Source organism: Fusarium coffeatum, assembly GCF_003316985.1.
Source record: "Fusarium coffeatum strain FIESC_28 chromosome Unknown BRIP53273_contig_148, whole genome shotgun sequence".
Lineage (NCBI taxonomy): Eukaryota > Fungi > Ascomycota > Sordariomycetes > Hypocreales > Nectriaceae > Fusarium > Fusarium coffeatum.
In genome coordinates, this window is record NW_022157941.1 from 24,695 (window position 1) to 40,794 (window position 16,100).

At 49.1% G+C, this 16,100-nt stretch overlaps 8 protein-coding genes across 8 annotated transcripts; 4 read left to right on the plus strand and 4 right to left on the minus strand.

The window, feature by feature from the left end:
- Positions 1-87: 87 nt before the first annotated feature.
- Positions 88-1,769, plus strand: FIESC28_06905 (uncharacterized protein; the record flags this gene model as incomplete). The annotated part of the gene is made up of 3 exons (XM_031161047.1): positions 88-163; positions 218-807; positions 858-1,769. 3 exons carry the CDS (start codon positions 88-90, stop codon positions 1,767-1,769), a joined length of 1,578 nt encoding a protein of 525 aa, XP_031014850.1.
- Positions 1,770-1,835: 66 nt separating this feature from the next.
- Positions 1,836-3,791, minus strand: FIESC28_06906 (uncharacterized protein; the record flags this gene model as incomplete). The annotated part of the gene is made up of 2 exons (XM_031161048.1): positions 1,836-3,668; positions 3,723-3,791. The coding sequence occupies 2 exons, from the start codon at positions 3,789-3,791 to the stop codon at positions 1,836-1,838; spliced, it is 1,902 nt and encodes a 633-aa protein (XP_031014851.1).
- Positions 3,792-4,199: 408 nt separating this feature from the next.
- Positions 4,200-5,693, plus strand: FIESC28_06907 (uncharacterized protein; the record flags this gene model as incomplete). The annotated part of the gene is made up of 1 exon (XM_031161049.1): positions 4,200-5,693. The coding sequence occupies one exon, from the start codon at positions 4,200-4,202 to the stop codon at positions 5,691-5,693; it is 1,494 nt and encodes a 497-aa protein (XP_031014852.1).
- Positions 5,694-6,004: 311 nt separating this feature from the next.
- On the minus strand, positions 6,005-7,060 carry FIESC28_06908 (uncharacterized protein; the record flags this gene model as incomplete). The annotated part of the gene is made up of 2 exons (XM_031161050.1): positions 6,005-6,587; positions 6,642-7,060. The coding sequence occupies 2 exons, from the start codon at positions 7,058-7,060 to the stop codon at positions 6,005-6,007; spliced, it is 1,002 nt and encodes a 333-aa protein (XP_031014853.1).
- A 1,280-nt stretch (positions 7,061-8,340) lies between these two features.
- On the plus strand, positions 8,341-8,846 carry FIESC28_06909 (uncharacterized protein; the record flags this gene model as incomplete). Its single annotated transcript, XM_031161051.1, has 2 exons — positions 8,341-8,735; positions 8,816-8,846. The coding sequence occupies 2 exons, from the start codon at positions 8,341-8,343 to the stop codon at positions 8,844-8,846; spliced, it is 426 nt and encodes a 141-aa protein (XP_031014854.1).
- A 471-nt stretch (positions 8,847-9,317) lies between these two features.
- Positions 9,318-10,965, minus strand: FIESC28_06910 (uncharacterized protein; the record flags this gene model as incomplete). Its single annotated transcript, XM_031161052.1, has 2 exons — positions 9,318-9,422; positions 9,472-10,965. 2 exons carry the CDS (start codon positions 10,963-10,965, stop codon positions 9,318-9,320), a joined length of 1,599 nt encoding a protein of 532 aa, XP_031014855.1.
- Positions 10,966-12,227: 1,262 nt separating this feature from the next.
- FIESC28_06911 (uncharacterized protein) lies at positions 12,228-13,423 on the plus strand (the record flags this gene model as incomplete). Its single annotated transcript, XM_031161053.1, has 2 exons — positions 12,228-12,329; positions 12,383-13,423. The coding sequence occupies 2 exons, from the start codon at positions 12,228-12,230 to the stop codon at positions 13,421-13,423; spliced, it is 1,143 nt and encodes a 380-aa protein (XP_031014856.1).
- Positions 13,424-13,543: 120 nt separating this feature from the next.
- Positions 13,544-15,728, minus strand: FIESC28_06912 (uncharacterized protein; the record flags this gene model as incomplete). The annotated part of the gene is made up of 4 exons (XM_031161054.1): positions 13,544-14,822; positions 14,943-15,308; positions 15,561-15,585; positions 15,650-15,728. 4 exons carry the CDS (start codon positions 15,726-15,728, stop codon positions 13,544-13,546), a joined length of 1,749 nt encoding a protein of 582 aa, XP_031014857.1.
- Positions 15,729-16,100: the final 372 nt, after the last annotated feature.

Sequence of the window (16,100 nt, forward strand, 5' to 3'; positions counted from 1 at the left end):
CCTTTGCCACAGACTCTAAGTCAAACTCCAAAGCCCTTATTGTTTTCGTTTGCATGCTAGAGAATCTCTATCTAAACTCTCATCGCCATGGACCCTAAGATCGAGACGGAAAACATGAAACAGTCAACTCAAGCATTCGCCGGTACGGCGACGGCTACCCACAGTATGTTGATACCAACCGGCAATACACAGACAGCAAAGTTTGACATTTCCGTAGGCTCAGTTATGTCCCAATTCATGGCGAGCATATCTACAGCTATTCTTAAAGACCCCGGCCTGCCTCGTTCAAATCCTACAGTATCTGCATGGCAGATCCCAGTTCATCCCACAGTGTCCTCTATCCAGTCAGCAGTACTGCCAGAGCAGACGGACTTTGTCGTTATTGGCTCTGGAATCACTGGCTGTAGCGTCACTAAAACCCTCCTCGAGCACAAAGCTGCAAAAGGCTCTCATGTTACTGTACTAGAAGCGCGTACGCTTGTAAGCGGCGCAACAGGGCGGAACGGCGGACATCTTGTAACTGCTGCTGGCCACACGTTCGGCCCGTTGGCTCAACAGCATGGGCTCGAAGCGGCCCAGCAAATCACACGATTCAGTGTTCTGAACATTCAGCATGTGATGGATATGGTTAAGGCTATGGACAAGGAAGTTCAAGAAGACTGCCAGATCCGTGATGTGCGAAAGGTAATGGCTGTTGGGGATGACGAGACATGGGCTGCTGCCCGAAGCTCAGTATTGGCTTTCCAAAAGAACGTTCCCGAGTGTAGCACTTATCATCGAATTGTCGACGCGGATGAAGTGCCGGAGGTAAGAAAAAGTTCTCCGGAGATACTTACCAAGAAGCTGACCTTGTACAGAGATGGAATATTAAGGGAGCATCAGGCGCTGTGGAACACGATGCAGGGGCCATCTGGCCATACCGTCTCTTGACTGGCATCTACGAGCGATTGTTAGCTCAACACCCAGATCGACTAGCCATCGAAACACATACACCAGTTATTCGTATCAAACTCCAGGACCACATTGACCCGGATTACCCGTATCTAGTCACAACACCTCGTGGGACTATCAAGGCCAAGAAAGTCATCCACTGCACCAACGGACACGCATCACATCTACTTCCTCAACTTGCTGGCCGGATATATCCTTTCAGAGGTACGATGTCAGTCCAGAAACCAGGACCACAGCTCGAGAACGTGGGAGCATCGAAATCCTGGAGTCTGTCGCACAAGTCAACACTTGATGCGCGAACAGGATTATTTGACACAGGTCTTTACTATCTCCAGCAGAATGCCCTGACAGGAAGGATCTGGATCGGAAACGAAACAGCCTATATGCACGATATCTTGACCTCGGATGACACATATGTACCCGACAGAGCAGTGCAGGCCCTTTCAACTGTCCTTCCAAAATTCTTTCTTAAAGGCTGGGGTACTGAATCTAGTTCGGAGATTGAGTCGATATGGTCCGGTATTCAAGGCCATACTGCTGATGGATTGCCTATTGTCGGCCAAGTCCCTGCTTGCGTCACCGGGAGTAATCAGGATGACGGGCAGTGGATCGCCGCTGGCTTCAACGGGTACGGAATGGACAAGTGCTGGTTGACTGGTGAAGCTCTGGTAAAGATGATGTTGGGAGAAGACGTCAGTGCTTGGTTTCCGCAGTGCTATCTCGTCACTGAGAACCGTCTTCTAAGTCAATTGACTGCCGAAGCTACGGTCACTAAGTTTGCTGGATTGGCTTCGGAACCTTTGGAGGCAAAGCTCTAAACTTCAAATATTCGGTAGAAAGTACCATGGTAGATTGACTCGGGTTTAAATATTGTTGAGCACTATCTAACCGAACATAGTGCCTAACTTCTTCTGATATGCCACGTCCAACCAGTAAACATGCTGTTCCCCAGCATCAAGCGCCGACCAAATGTGATTGATCAGCTGAGAGATGGCCCGCGTCTTTTGTAGTGGTAGTATGTGTGTATAAGCTGCAAGTCGTGACGCTAGAAATTTGCGAGCTTTGCTGACTCGGAACGGGAGTTGGTCAAGACTGGCGAAACCACCGTTTTCGAATGTTTGCTCAGAATTGATCACCAGCTCACTAGATACTGCGACCATAATGAAGGGTTGAGCGCTGCGGGTACGAGACTCAAACGGGATATCCTCCAATATTTTAACCACATGCAAGGCCAATTCTGTGAGCCAAACCTGTCTTTCCTCAGCACTAGGGATCTTAGTCTCTGGCACAGGATGAAGTATGTTGGCTTTGTCCCAGGCTGAGTAACGATCGATAAGTAAGTCTGGAAAGACACGATACAGTTGCAATAGTCCAGTGTAGCGATAGGCGTCGTCCATAAGCTTTAGGTGAATTAAGGATGTTTGAGGGTCACCAGGGTCTTTGATATGAGACAAACTGGGGAGCTTGTGTGCGAGAAGGATTCGCTCTAGACGCCTTGCTTGGCGCAAAGCGTCTCTAAAAGCGTCCATATGCTGCTCTGTCATGAAACCAATATTCGACATGTTCTTCCTATAACTGAATATGAGAGCCCCAACGCTTCTGAGAACTTTGATGATCCGGCGGGAAATGCCACAATATGGATGAGGTTCTATCGAGTTCGTTTGATCCGCGCAAGTTGTGTCAAAAACCTCCGACCTTTCGCTATCTGTCAGATATGCGAGCAGCATACCCCAATAGTCCATAGTTCCAGAGAAGAAGGAGGACGTCGGGTTCTCACCATCTGCAGCCATCTCTTCAAGCATATTGCAGCTTGACTTGTACATGTCCGGCGCAAGATTGTTTGGACTGATCCAGCTTGATGTGTGTCCCAAGAAGGTCATGGCCAAGGTCATAGCTTGTTTTTGGCCAAGCGTCACTCCCTTATTCCTCACAAACTCCAAGGCAAGACTATGCTCTTGTTGAGCTACCGTTTGCAAGTAAGGGAAGGTCTCCGATAGGCATGCGGCTGCCATACTTTGGATGGTGTGGTGAAGGGCACCGGATGACTGCCATGAGTTTTCGACTATGCTCCGCATGGTGTTCAACTTGCTGTCCCAGACACAATAGAGAGGAATGACTTCTGTAAAGAAGTACTCAGACAGAGCGGTCGGGATATGAAGTATTTGACGTGGTATCTCTTCGACTTCATCCCCTTGTCGTAGTTGGACTGCGTCAACCGTCTGACATGGGGTTTCCGAATGATCTTGCACTTGGGCCAGTACCACTTCAGCCTGTAGATTATGTGGAACGTCCGATTGTTCCACGACGCTGAATGGCGATGGTAGATTTCCTCCAGCATCCGACCAAGACATGCCATTCAAGTCAGGACAGTCCCAACTAGGGACTGGGGATACTGTGGACTCACCGCCTAACAGTAGGACAGCGTCATGAACGTTTTCTTGAAGTGCATTTGAGGATGTGACAGATCCCCATTGTTCCGACGAGACCAACCAGAGCGAAGCCTGATCTTGTTGAGTTGATGTTTGATCAAGCTGGCTGCATGTTGTTGACTCAACAAAAGGTTGCTGTTGCGACGCGTCTTGAATTGATCCAGTCGTTGATCTGTTGGCACGCATCTCATGCTTCTTAGACCACCGCACGTTCAGCGCGTACCCAGGACATTGAACACCACGGGTCTCGCAGCGGCCACAGGCTGGTTTCCTCTCATCGCATTTTATCTGCATCACTCAATTAGACAAAATACTACCAGAGCTTTGCCTCTATCCATTCACCTTTCTTGTTTTACATCGGACACAACCGCCTCGGGTTTTGGCATGGAATGCCTTCGGTGAGAAGCTCATTTCGGAACCCTTTGAACATCAACGAATGTTCTGAATGACATCTGTGTAGCTGTCGCTCCCTTCTGCCTCTGTCTTCCTCTTGTTATTTCCCCGCTTCTCTCCCGGACTGTCAACCGCGAGCTGATAAGACCCCGCGTGATAAGCTCCAGCTAGGGAGTTGGCCGAACTTGAGTCTCGCATAGACTTTCCGGATTCATCTTAGCTTCAGATCATTACTACTAACACCACGCAGCGCACTTCCTCATTCGCCATGGCTTCAACTCTTGGAGTCTTGTCATTTGAGATAAGACCTGATGGCTGGGGTTATTAATTGCCATGAGTTCTCCAGTCTTCAAGATCTAGATGCATCTTCCCATGAATGCGACCAACAACATGGAGTCACATACATCTCCCAATCGAGTCTCGATAATGCCCGATAAGTCCGACGAAAAGTACCATGATAGCGAACCCGGCCACAGCGGCTCGCTTCGGCATGGAGATGTCACCATCCAGTCTGTGAAGCCATTCACGACCCTCTCCGCTCTCGGCATTGGCTATGGAACTACCAACACCGCAGTCGGTCTCCTTCTCGTCCTGGGCAGCACTCTACCCATGGGTGGGACACCCCTCTTTTTCTGGGGCTTCCTTATCCAAGCTCTCGTCGGTCTCGCCACCGCAACGACCCTCGCAGAGTTGGTGTCGGCCATGCCACATCCTGGCGGTCAATATGTATGGGTGAACCGTCTCGCACCGGCTAGATACCGCCGTGTCCTATCCTATTTCACGGCGGTCATCAGCTGGATAGCTGCTGTTGCTACCGGTGCCTCCGCCTGTTTATCGGTTCCCGTGGGTGCTTGTGCTATTATCTCGTTGCTAGACCCTACTTTTGTGTATAAGCGGTGGATGGGATTTGTTGGGTTTCAGCTTCTCAACATCATCACCGTCATTTGTGCCAGCTTTGAACACGCTCTGCCCAAGATATCGAAGGTCATGCTGCTCTTTAGCTGTTTGACCATTGTTACCATATTCATTACTCTCTTTGCCATGTCCGATACACATATACCAGCCAAGGACTTCTTCACCAAGTCCGTCAACATCTCCGGATGGCCGAAGGGTATTGCTTTTATCATCGGTATGAACGGCGCCAACTGGAGTTTCTCCTGTTTGGATGTCGCCACACATCTCGCTGAGGAGATGCCTTCACCAAAGACTGATATCCCCAAGGCCTTGATGTGGACCATTGTTGTTGGTTTTGTCTCTGGTCTGTTGGTTGTTATCTCCGTGTTGACCAACGTCAGCGGCATTGATGGCGCCGACGACAACTCCGCTGTAGCTCTCTTCTATCGCATCACTGATAGTAAAGCAGCAGCTGTAGGACTCTGGGTTCCAGTACTTATCACCACGGCTGGTGCAGTTTGGTCTATCCAGACTTGGCAGTCTCGTCTTGCTTGGACCATTAGCCGCGAAGCTGGTTTCCCTCTTTATCGTCATCTCAGCAAACTTGCACCATCGCCACTACACACTCCTATCTGGTCATTGATCTGGTCTGCTTCGGGCACTGCCGTCTTTGGGTGCCTGTACCTTGGTTCGGAACTGGCCTTCAACTCTCTCATCTCGACAGGTATTCTGTTACAGTATATCAGCTACAGCATTCCCGCTATTCTTATGCTCAGTCAAGGTCGATCCAACTTCCAACATGGTCCGTTTTGGTATCCGAGACTTGGACTTCTGGCCAACCTCACGATGTTAGCTTGGACTGTGGTTGCTATTATCTTCTACTGCTTCCCTTATTACAAGGCCGTAGTAGCTGATCAAATGAATTATGCATCGGCTGTGCTTGGTGGCATTGGTGTCCTCACCATATGTTTATGGTTCTTCTACGCAAAGAGGAATTACGAAGTGAAGGAGATACTGGAAGACTAGGTTGCCATTCTCTAGGAGGTGTTGTACTTGTTAAATAGTTGACTAATTATTATCATCGAATACTCAGACTCTTCTATGCATGCATCATCGTATTTCTTTGTGACATCTTATTCAAGCAAAGGTTGCCGGAGTGGCAGTATCTTTATGAAGATTTTCATTATATTGATCCATATATATACCGTTGAAGTTCTACAACATTGTTGCTTCAGGCTCTACATATATGTCCTACTTCAAATCCACTTCCATCATACCTATAACCCAGAGTCATGGCTGTTTGCTAGTCCCCAATCTAAGACTACCAGTTTCCGAATTTAGTCGGTGGTGACCATGAGCCACTCACCGTCAGGAACATCACCAGGGAGGTACTTCTGGATGCAAATCTCTCCGTCACCGATGCCGATGTTCTCACGAGAGCAGTCGCCGCTCAGGTCAGCCTCGGCGCAGAAGAGGAGAGGAGTAAAGGTAGGGTATCCAGAGTGACCAGGCTCAGGAGCCATCTGCTTAGAAACAGATCGCTCCTCAGACTCGCCCTTGCTGATCTCGTAGCCGTCGGAAATAGTGTTGACAAAGACGATGTACTCGGAGAATCCAATCTCGGTGCTGTCCTCGTGGGATCGAGTGTTGACGATCTCAGTGCCAGCAGTGTAGGTCCAGGTCTGTCCGCAGGTGGTCTGGTCCTTCTCGCAAGTCTCCTCAGGACCCATCTGGATCTGCTGACCGAAGGTAGTGTAGGGCTCGCTCTTGAGGTTGATGATGCACTTGTCGTCCTGGCGCTTCTTAAGGATGGGAGAGCGCTTAATCTTGGTTACATCCTTGGCCTTGGGGGCAGGGACGCTGCGCTTCTTGGAAGGCCAGTCGCTGATATCATCGTTGCAGATAGATCCACAGCAGTAGCTATAAGTGTTTTGTTAGAGATGCACTAGGAATGGAAGAGAGGTATCAACTTACGCGTATCCAAACTTCTGAGTCAGTTCCAAGTCAGCACAGAAAGACTTGTCCTTCTGGATCTTGCGGTAAAGTCCATTGCGGCAAGCATAGGTCTCTCCCTCTTCCTGGGAGCCAGCGAGCTGGTAGAAGAGCATGCTACAGCCCTCACCGAACGCGGAGGTGTCAACCCAGACAGGGTATTTACCGTTGGCAGTAGTGGGCCAGCCAGTGGGAACGATCGTGGCCGCGTTGCAACCAGTGTACTCATTGCCGTTATCGTCCTCCTGGGTGTTGATACCCAGCTGGAAGGACTGAACGGAGAGGTCGTTAGGGTCAGGATCACAAGACTCGGTGCTGTAGAGGTTGATGTCTGTAGGCACCTGGGCTTGAACCCGGATGGCAGCAAGGGCCATAGAGAAAAGGGAGGCCTTGGTCATCATTTTGAAGACTGGTGAATGATACAGGCAGAAAGCTTGAGATTGTTGAGGTTGGATGGGTAGACTGTGTGATTGCTGGACTTGCTGATGAGAATAAGTTAGTTTTCAAGTCTGAGAGGTTGATTCTTATAGATGATCGGAATGCCTTCAAGACCTCTCTAAACACGCATCGAGATGATAGTTAAAGTCCATGACGTCTTGTTCGTGATACGAATTAACGTTTTTGTCAATTTCTCAACAAGTTCCACTCGTAGGATTCGAAGGATGTTGTCCCGTCCCAAATAAAGCCTCCGATCACGATGATCTCTCCGCCTCCCACTTATCGAGGTGGAATCAGCCTCGTGTCTAACTTTCGTGGAGATAGTTTCAAGATCAGCAAAAACTATGGTCCCAATCCATGTAGTATCTTATCCACTAATCCTTCTATAGCAGGAAAATGATTCCCGCGAGATTTATTGTCCGTGACCCGCTTATCCCCCCTGGTCAACTGCCGATTATCTCTCCTGAAGGATTCGCCAAGACTGGGCGCAGCAAAGAGAATAGGTACGACCCCATGGATATCGTGTAACAGACAGCTCGGAATGTCGTCATGGCGCGCGGATTCTCCCTTGTAATTCTCCGCTGAAGGATCTGACCTTTCTTCTTGAGGAGGTGTAAACAAGTTTAACCTCCGAGCGCAGGGCATGATCGGCATTGAGCGACCAATCAGCGGCTACTATTCGAGACATCAACCTCATTAAAGCTCAATCCTTCAATGCGACCGCCTGTCACTGCCCGCATTGGCACGGCATGTTCCTTTGACGTCGAATCAGGAGACTCTTTCGGTCTATTACTGGACTGTCTATACCCGACCGGCCGAGTACACGATAGAGAAAACCGATAGAGTCGTGGAGAGATTATTGTGGGAAGATCGGTGACTTCTTTGAAGCCCGTTTGCAGATCACTCAGGAACATGGATCAACAGGAACTTTGACCGATTCAACAAGTTTTCGCGACGTTGAGCCGAAGACAACAGCGTCATTCAGTCAAGAGGATTGAATCCTTCAACGCTGATCACGATTGATGCATGAAGCAAGTTTAGATTCGGTCTTGTTAGAAATGATTCCGTGACAAGAGTGTCCTCAGGACATGTATAAAGTTGTTCGATCAACCACCCTTCTCTCAATCTCATCCACACTCAAACCTTCAAGCACAAGCCATCAAACCACTGCTCAATCTCTACCTCTAAACTCAATCTTTTCACTTAAACACTTTCCCAACCTCAACCACAAACAACCACCAAAATGCACGCCTTCAGCGCCCTCACCACCCTGGCCATGACCCTCTTCACTGCCCAAACCACCAACGCCTGGCTCCTCGAGTTCTGGGGCACCCAAAACGTCTGCTCCAAGCCCGAGGGTAGCGCCGCAGATAACTCAGCCGGCGGTGAGCCCGGCCAGGGCAACGACTGCATGACGGCTTACTACGACCTCAATGCCATGCTCGTCAAGGACTGGGATGACGGATGTACCGTTAAGTTGTACAACGGAGTTGGCCTTAACTGTGATGGAGACGTTATCGTTGAATACACCAAGGAGAAGGCCGAGGAGGATGCGAAGCTGTCTGACGATGGTACCTACATGTGCCTTGTTGACTTGGGTGGTGAGCCTGGACCTTACTTCGCTTCTTACACTTGCGAGTAAGAGGGGAGATTATGTCATTCTCATTTTAGGCTATGTATGTAACGAATACCAAATCATTTTGCTAAATCTTACAAAGTTTCGGTGTCTTGGATGTCTACCTTCTCTAAACACATAAGTCAATATTGTTCTCGTGAAATAAAAGACAGAAAGTCTCGGAACGAGTTGAACTTGTCATTATCTTAGTTTAAATGCTCAATGCTACTCTATGTGTACAATCATGGTCCATCATTTCAATAATATAGGGTAAGGTTCCCATCGTATATACTATTGCAAAAAGGGAAATTCGTGATAATACTGGGGATAAACTGGAGAACTTGAGAGCCAAGACACGGGATATGCACTGCACCACGGAGATTAATGTGGATGTTGGTGTCTTCGGCCGAAAAGCTCCTCGGTTATCAATCAGGAAAAGGTACAAAAAGGACGTAGATATGAACATTTATTAATCATTATTGCCAACATTCTAGTTCGAGACCATTAAAGCGCAAACCAGATCACCTTGACATGATGATACAGTGAGTCATTACATTTATTAAGTATGGAATTTAATAGGTTTTATAGTCCACTGTCAACAAATCTTAGTTGGCCAGGATCTTGGCAACAGCAGCCTCAGCAGCAACCATGACAATAGTTTGGACGTTGCCAGTGGCAAGGTCAGGGTGGATACTAGCGTCAGTGACGAACTGTTTTCTGTTAGTCTCTGCATAACGACGGGTATAGAGTTTGACTTACAAGGTTGTCCATTCCATAGACTTTAGCATTGGTGTCGACAACTGAACCAATCTTGGCAGTACCAACGTAGTGGTTTCCGTTCTGGGGAGCAGCAAGAATGGCAGTAGCGTTGGTCTTACCCTGAAGGGTGTAACCAGTGGAAGCATCAGTGATGGAAGAGATAAACTCCTCAACAAAAGCCTTGGCAGCCTTGGTATCAGCCTCGGTAGTAAGGTAAGGCTTCTTCTCGAAGACAGTCTTGCCATCCTCACCGAGACCCAGAACACCGGAAGAAGTGAGACCGTGGGTCAGGTAGACCTTGATAGAGATGACACCCTCACCAGCAGCAGAGGTAGAACCCTGGAAGTAGCGGGTCTTACCATCTGATCCCTTGCGAGAAGTGAAGAAGATGAGACGGTGACGGCCCTGAGTGAGAACACCAGAGGACTTGTCCTCAAAGAGCTTGATGTTCTTGGTGTCGGTACCGTTGAGAACGCTGTCAGTGTCGAGCATACCCCACTTGCCATCAGTCTTGACGTTGAAAGAGAAGATAGGGTGGTCCATGAGCTCCTGACCGACAGGAAGGTCGATCCAGTTGCGCTGAGAAGGAAGAGTAACACCAGATTTCTTGGCGTTGAGGATCTGCTTCTTGGGTCCGATACCAGAGTTGATCAGAAGACGGGGAGTAGAGAGAGCACCAGCAGAGAGGACGACGCGACCACCCTTGGAAAGACGGATGATCTCCTTCTTACCATCGGCGGTCTCGACCTCGACACCCTTAGCAACCGAGCCAGATCGGACAACGCGAATGACCTTGGTGCCCATCTGGAGCTTGAAATTGTCGCGCTTCTCGGCGAGAGGGAGGTAGGTCCTGACAGGTCCAGCACGAAGAGAGTCCTGGACGTTCCAAGAAGGCCAGCTGTAGACCTGGTGCTTCTCGTTGGGCTGCTTGATCATGTCAACAGACTTCCATCCAGCCTTGTTCAGGAACTTGGACAGAGTCTTGTAAAGACCAGTGTCGTACTTCTTGTTGTCCTTGGAAGGCACAAGAGTACCAGGGTTACGAGCATACAGCTTCTCAGCGGCAGGCTTGATATCATTCCACTTCCAACCCTTGGGCCACTTGTCGTTGAAGTCGCGCTCGGGAGGGTGGACAAACACCATGTAGTTCACGGTGACACCTCCACCGAGAACGCAAGCGGCGAGACCAGCAGTGTCATCGCACATGTACTCATTCCAGATGTCCAGTCCACCGACAGCAGCGGAAAGACCGGGGACGTCGATGGGTGTAAGAGAGTTGTCCCAAGGAAGAGTGTGGTTGGAGCCGGTTTCGATGGTAGGACCCTTTTGGCCGCGTTCGAGGAGGAGGACCTTCTTGTTGGCTTCGGAAAGTCGCTCAGCGGTGATGATACCGGAGGGGCCACCACCAACAACGATGTAGTCGTAGCCAGTGTCGCAGTCGGCGGCCAGCACTGAAGTCGACAGCGCGACGAGGGAGAGAGCAAAGAAGCGCATGTTGGTATATAAAGAACGTGAATAGTTGGTAGTTGGTATGGTGATCAAGATCTAGATTGGCGCACTTCTACTTCTAATATACTGAACAAACTCTTCTTGATCTCATTTACTTGCCCCATTCCATCAGCTTCCTGGAACCCTGTTTCAACGTTTCATCGTGGAAAAAATTCGAGAACTAAGAACCAAGGCGTCGGAACACAAATACTTAGTCAGGAAAGTACCCTTATTATAAAACATGTTGTTCCCACTCCAACTTGACAGTTCTAGTGCAGCCTAACCTAATGGAAAAAGAATTATCTCTGGACAGGTCGGCAGTGAGTGCTCGAGTCCAAGCCAGTTCCGGATAGCCGGGTAGGTAGAACCAGGTTTACATCCCTGCTCAGCCATGATTACTCAGGGTTAGTCAAACACTAGCTTGTCATGCGAAAGCCTTGATCCGAAGTGCCGGAAAAATCGAATGGAACTTTTCCAGAAGAAACCAAGAGCATGTGTCGGCTACAAAATATTGCTGTGCGCTCATCTTATCTTTTTCCAATGCTGCATTACCTCGTTCCTTCGATGTTCTTTGCCGACCGGCGAGTCATGCACCATTGCATCCCACTCTGAAGATCCCACCTGCCAAGAGGTTCCATCGTACCTGGTGACGCTAACCTCATCAAGGTAAAGAAATCGTGGATGGACGGTTCAATCAGAGGGTCACGGGCGTTGATCCCTTGCAATTCCATCGCAGGATACCTTTCAATTCGAGCCTTGTGACCATTGAGGCCTGAGTCCATCTTTCGACTCTCGCCAGCTCGCCTTATTCCTTAGTCACTCTCGCCCGTAGATTATAATCGCCGGCGGTAAGTTTAGCTAGTGTCTGGGCGCGCCCACATCTGCCGACTGGTGTCACAGTACAGAGTAGGCGTGATGTCATTCATTCCCTCAATGCCGCCACGGTTTAGCAGAACTAGTCATGTCGATGAGAAGCCATCTAGCCGTATCTAAAAGCTCAGGCACAAATTCACCACGAGAATCGTCATGAAGTGCATCAATTGCTGAGAAAGGACAGCCTAAGAGTCGACCCAGGCTAAAGATAGACCGGATCTGCCGAGGTTGGCTCGTGTTAATGGAGTACCAAACCCACTTAATTTTACTCGGCGCACATCATGTCTACACGGTCAGAGCGTGCAGCTGGCTATAAGGAATACACCATTTCTCTCTTTTCGTAGTTGATCATCTTTGCTCTTCATCCTTCAAGATATCAAAGTAGGGACATCAAGATGGTTGCCACTCGTTTCACCAAGGCTGTCTTGGCCTCTTCCCTCGTGGGCGCCGCTTCGGCCGCTGTCCTGGACCTGCCCGTCTTCATCAAATGGGGTTACGTACGTATGCTGAGCAAAATACCTTGCGCTGGAGTGTCGACTAACTGGACTAGAAAATGGTTGAGTTTGACGTTGGAACACCTGGTGAAAAGTTCCAGCTCGTCTTCGACACTGGAAGTTCCTCTGCTTGGATTGTGGATGCCGATTGCGCCGAGAATTGCTCACACATCTTGAAGGGCAACCGAACCGGATACAACATCTCTGAGTCTTCGACCGGAAAATTGACTGGAGATGATGCTACTATCGAATACCTCGGAGGTGCAGTCGAGGGCCCTACCGTCCAGGACAAGCTCTCTGCTGGCGGTCTGACCTGGGACTCCAAGTTCATTGCTGCCAACACGAGCAACTGGTCCTCTCTCCCTGCCGCTGGTTTCATGGGTCTTGGATTCGATAGCATCACCGATGGAAACGCCACCCCCATTTTCTCTTCCATGATGCGACAGAAGCTCGTTGATGAGCCCAAGTTCGGCATCTACTACTCTGTCGCCGACGGTGATGACACCAACGGAAAGCCTGGCAACGGCCTCCTCACTCTCGGAGGATCTCGTGAGGACAAGTACGTTGAGGGCGACTTGATGACCTTCCAGATCGGCACCAACGATGGCGACTTCGACGTCTGGCGATCCGGTCTGTTCGGCCTCACGGGCAACCAAGGCAAGAACCAGAGCCACAGGATCGAGACATACGGCATGACCACCGTCTTTGACACTGGCGCTTCTAGTATTACAGTCCCCAAGTCCTACATCGACGAGCTTTACGAGTCCATCGGCATGAACTACAGCGCCATCCTCTCCCATGATCACGTCCCCCTCTGCAGCGAGTTCACCAAGGATTGGTCTGTCACCTTCAATGTCGGATTCTACGATAACAACGTCAACATCACGGTACGAGGAGACCAGCTCAAGCTTCCTGGCTTTGCCAACCGTGATGACGCTTGCTGGCCTCCTTTCGATGACGGTCCTGAGGGTTATGCTCTTATTGGTACCCGATTCATGCGAAACTTCTACACCGTTTGGGACTACAGCCTTTTCCCTGGTGAGGAGGGATATCAGGATCCTAAGCTTTCTTTCGGTTACCTCAAGGAGGGTTTCTAAACTTTTAATCAGATAGATGGTTATTTCATGACATGAATGCCAAAGCGTTGATGAACATAATTATATAATAGTCTCAATATCATATCGTACATACTTTGCTATCTCGTCCCTTATGCTTTATTACATTGAGAAGTCTATAAGCGCCCAATTAATACTTCCTCCACTCTCCCCAAAGTCTTGCGCGCCCGTCAAAAACTCATTTAACCAGGTTGTCTCATTGATTGGCGAAGAGAATAATGTCAACCCCGGAAAGTCCCATTCAAACACGAACTGGTCAGGCACAAACGATTCGAGGTCGGTGTACCCATCTCGTCGCTCTTCTGTGGCATCGACTTCCGTGGGGTCATTCGTGTCTAAGTTGAGCCCTCTTTTGTACTTCTGAATGCTCTTCTTAAGAAGCTGGAGGTAGAGCACACTTGTATTCGATCGACTGTCGCCTCTGACTCCACCGGCAACAGCTGTTTCTAGTTCATTGAGTAAAATACTCGCTTTTGCGACCAGGTCGTGCTGAGATTGCTGATCTTCTCCATCAGGAAGAAGAGCGCATAGCTTGAGTAGAAGTAAACAGCAAAATGTGTTTTTTGCCCAAACAAAGTCCATGGCATATCGTATACTCTTGAGATAAAGACGGGGCTCCTGGATGATAATGCCGAGATGCTGTTTTAGCGTCGCCTTGGTCATGTCAAGAATGGTTTTCTGTGTAGGCGACATGACATTCACGTTCTCCACGCCTGCAGCTCGCACGGCGCGACAAAGAGCCATGTTATCAGCCCAACATCGTTGAACAGATAAATTCGGGACAAACCATGGCATAGTTTGGTGATGTGGTTGAGAGATACGTATCCAATCATGGAACCAGACATCGATATCAAGCTTGGCATCTCTAACCAAATCCATGATCTCACTATCGTTAAGGTTTGCCTTCTGCGGCAAGGACGCATATATCTTGGCGCGAAGAACATTCAGTTCAACCTGAGCAAAGAGATAATGATCCATGCCAGTAGAGAATGGACTTTGTAGAAGGATTCTGCATCGTCGTGAAGCACCTCGGAATTTGAACGTGGGCACACCGCCGGCGTCGACGTGGAGGATATAACTCATGACCAGGAGATGAAGCCACACTCGCGCTTTTCTCATACGCGTGTAGTTGTTCTCAAGTGTCGCTGGCTCGCCATTGGAAAGTGTATCGCCCAATACAGACTCAGCAACGAGGGTATCATATGCTTCAGTGAATTCAAGATCCATCGCCATGCGTGTAGCAATCGCAATCAAAATCGCTCTTTCACCAGCATAGCATGCCTGAACTAGTAAAGCCTGCACTGTCTCAAGATTGCCTGTTGACGGATTCGCGATGGCGGCATTAAGCATACGCTGTGTCCTCAGCGCGAGTGTACGCCATCTAGAATTCGTTCCGTTCAGAACCCGACATCCCACTGAGCAAATAGTAGTGAACAGCAAATCACTCCTACTCCGGATTGCTGGAAGGGAATCATATCGCGGATCGAAGACAGGAACATACCGATCACAGCCTGAGAAGAAAGCGTTAAAGTATAACTCTGATTCCTCAGTGCTAAGATCGTCGTCGTTGAAGACGTTTGCAACAGCAGGAGTCTCGGTTTCGAAGGAGGATCTGGGCCGTTTTTGTGGTCTTGGGAAGTGGGATGCTGTCTCCGGAGAACTTGTACTTGTTGAGACTGCTAATTGAGATGGAAGATTGGTGTAGCTAATGTTTGCTGGAGTGTTGAAGGTTTCTATGGGAGGGAATTGAAGTGATCTCTGGTTATCAGGCGCATAGTCGTTGGGAAATGACCCGGCTGTATGAGATGGCTCTGGTGGTAGTCGTGCTCTTAGCAGCTGGATCTCTTTCTCGAGTTCCTCTATCTTCCTGCCCACCCAATCAGCAAGTTGTGTTTTACGTTTACGTCTAAATGGCGACGAACAACTCATGAGGTTCTTTGGGCTTTTCAACAAAGTTGCACAATTTCTGAAGTTGCTGGCATCTGAAGGTCATCAGTAACCATTATGTCTCTCGACTTCAAGATACATACCGCGAACAAGGTCGTGACCCGTCGCATTTCACCTATCGCTCCTATCAATAATCTGCCACAGTCCAGTCATGACTTCCTGCATACCTTACTCTGCCGACATGAACCGCATGATGTCTACACTTGGTTAGTCCATAGAAGCTTAGGTGAAGCGGTGTCAATACCGGAATACGCTTCTTACGAGCGCGAGACGAAGACCCTTGTGCAGATTCGGCAGTTGGTTGCCCGATTGTCGGGGAATCTGTCTCGTTAGTTACCATGTTGACGGCGATAGCAAAGAATGTCCGATGTTGATAATGCGGGGGACGACACAACGGCTGTGAGTGCGGCTATTGGGAACACACTTGATAGGGTCACGAGAACATATTGTGGAGTCGCATCGCTCTAGCCCAATTTCATCTTGGCGCATTTCTTCTTTCTACGATTAATCGCGTGCAGTCATTTTGTGGCATTATACGAGTTCTGACATTTGTATTAAGCAAACTGCTTTTGGAGTAAAAGGATCGACAGTCTCATAAAGAAACAGGTGGTTTAATAGCGTAGACAGACATGCATTGTCGCTACCCCATGGGGACTGTCGGCTAGCTTTCGGACTTGGTCAAGTTTGTCCGAACTCGGCTAACAACCCGGCA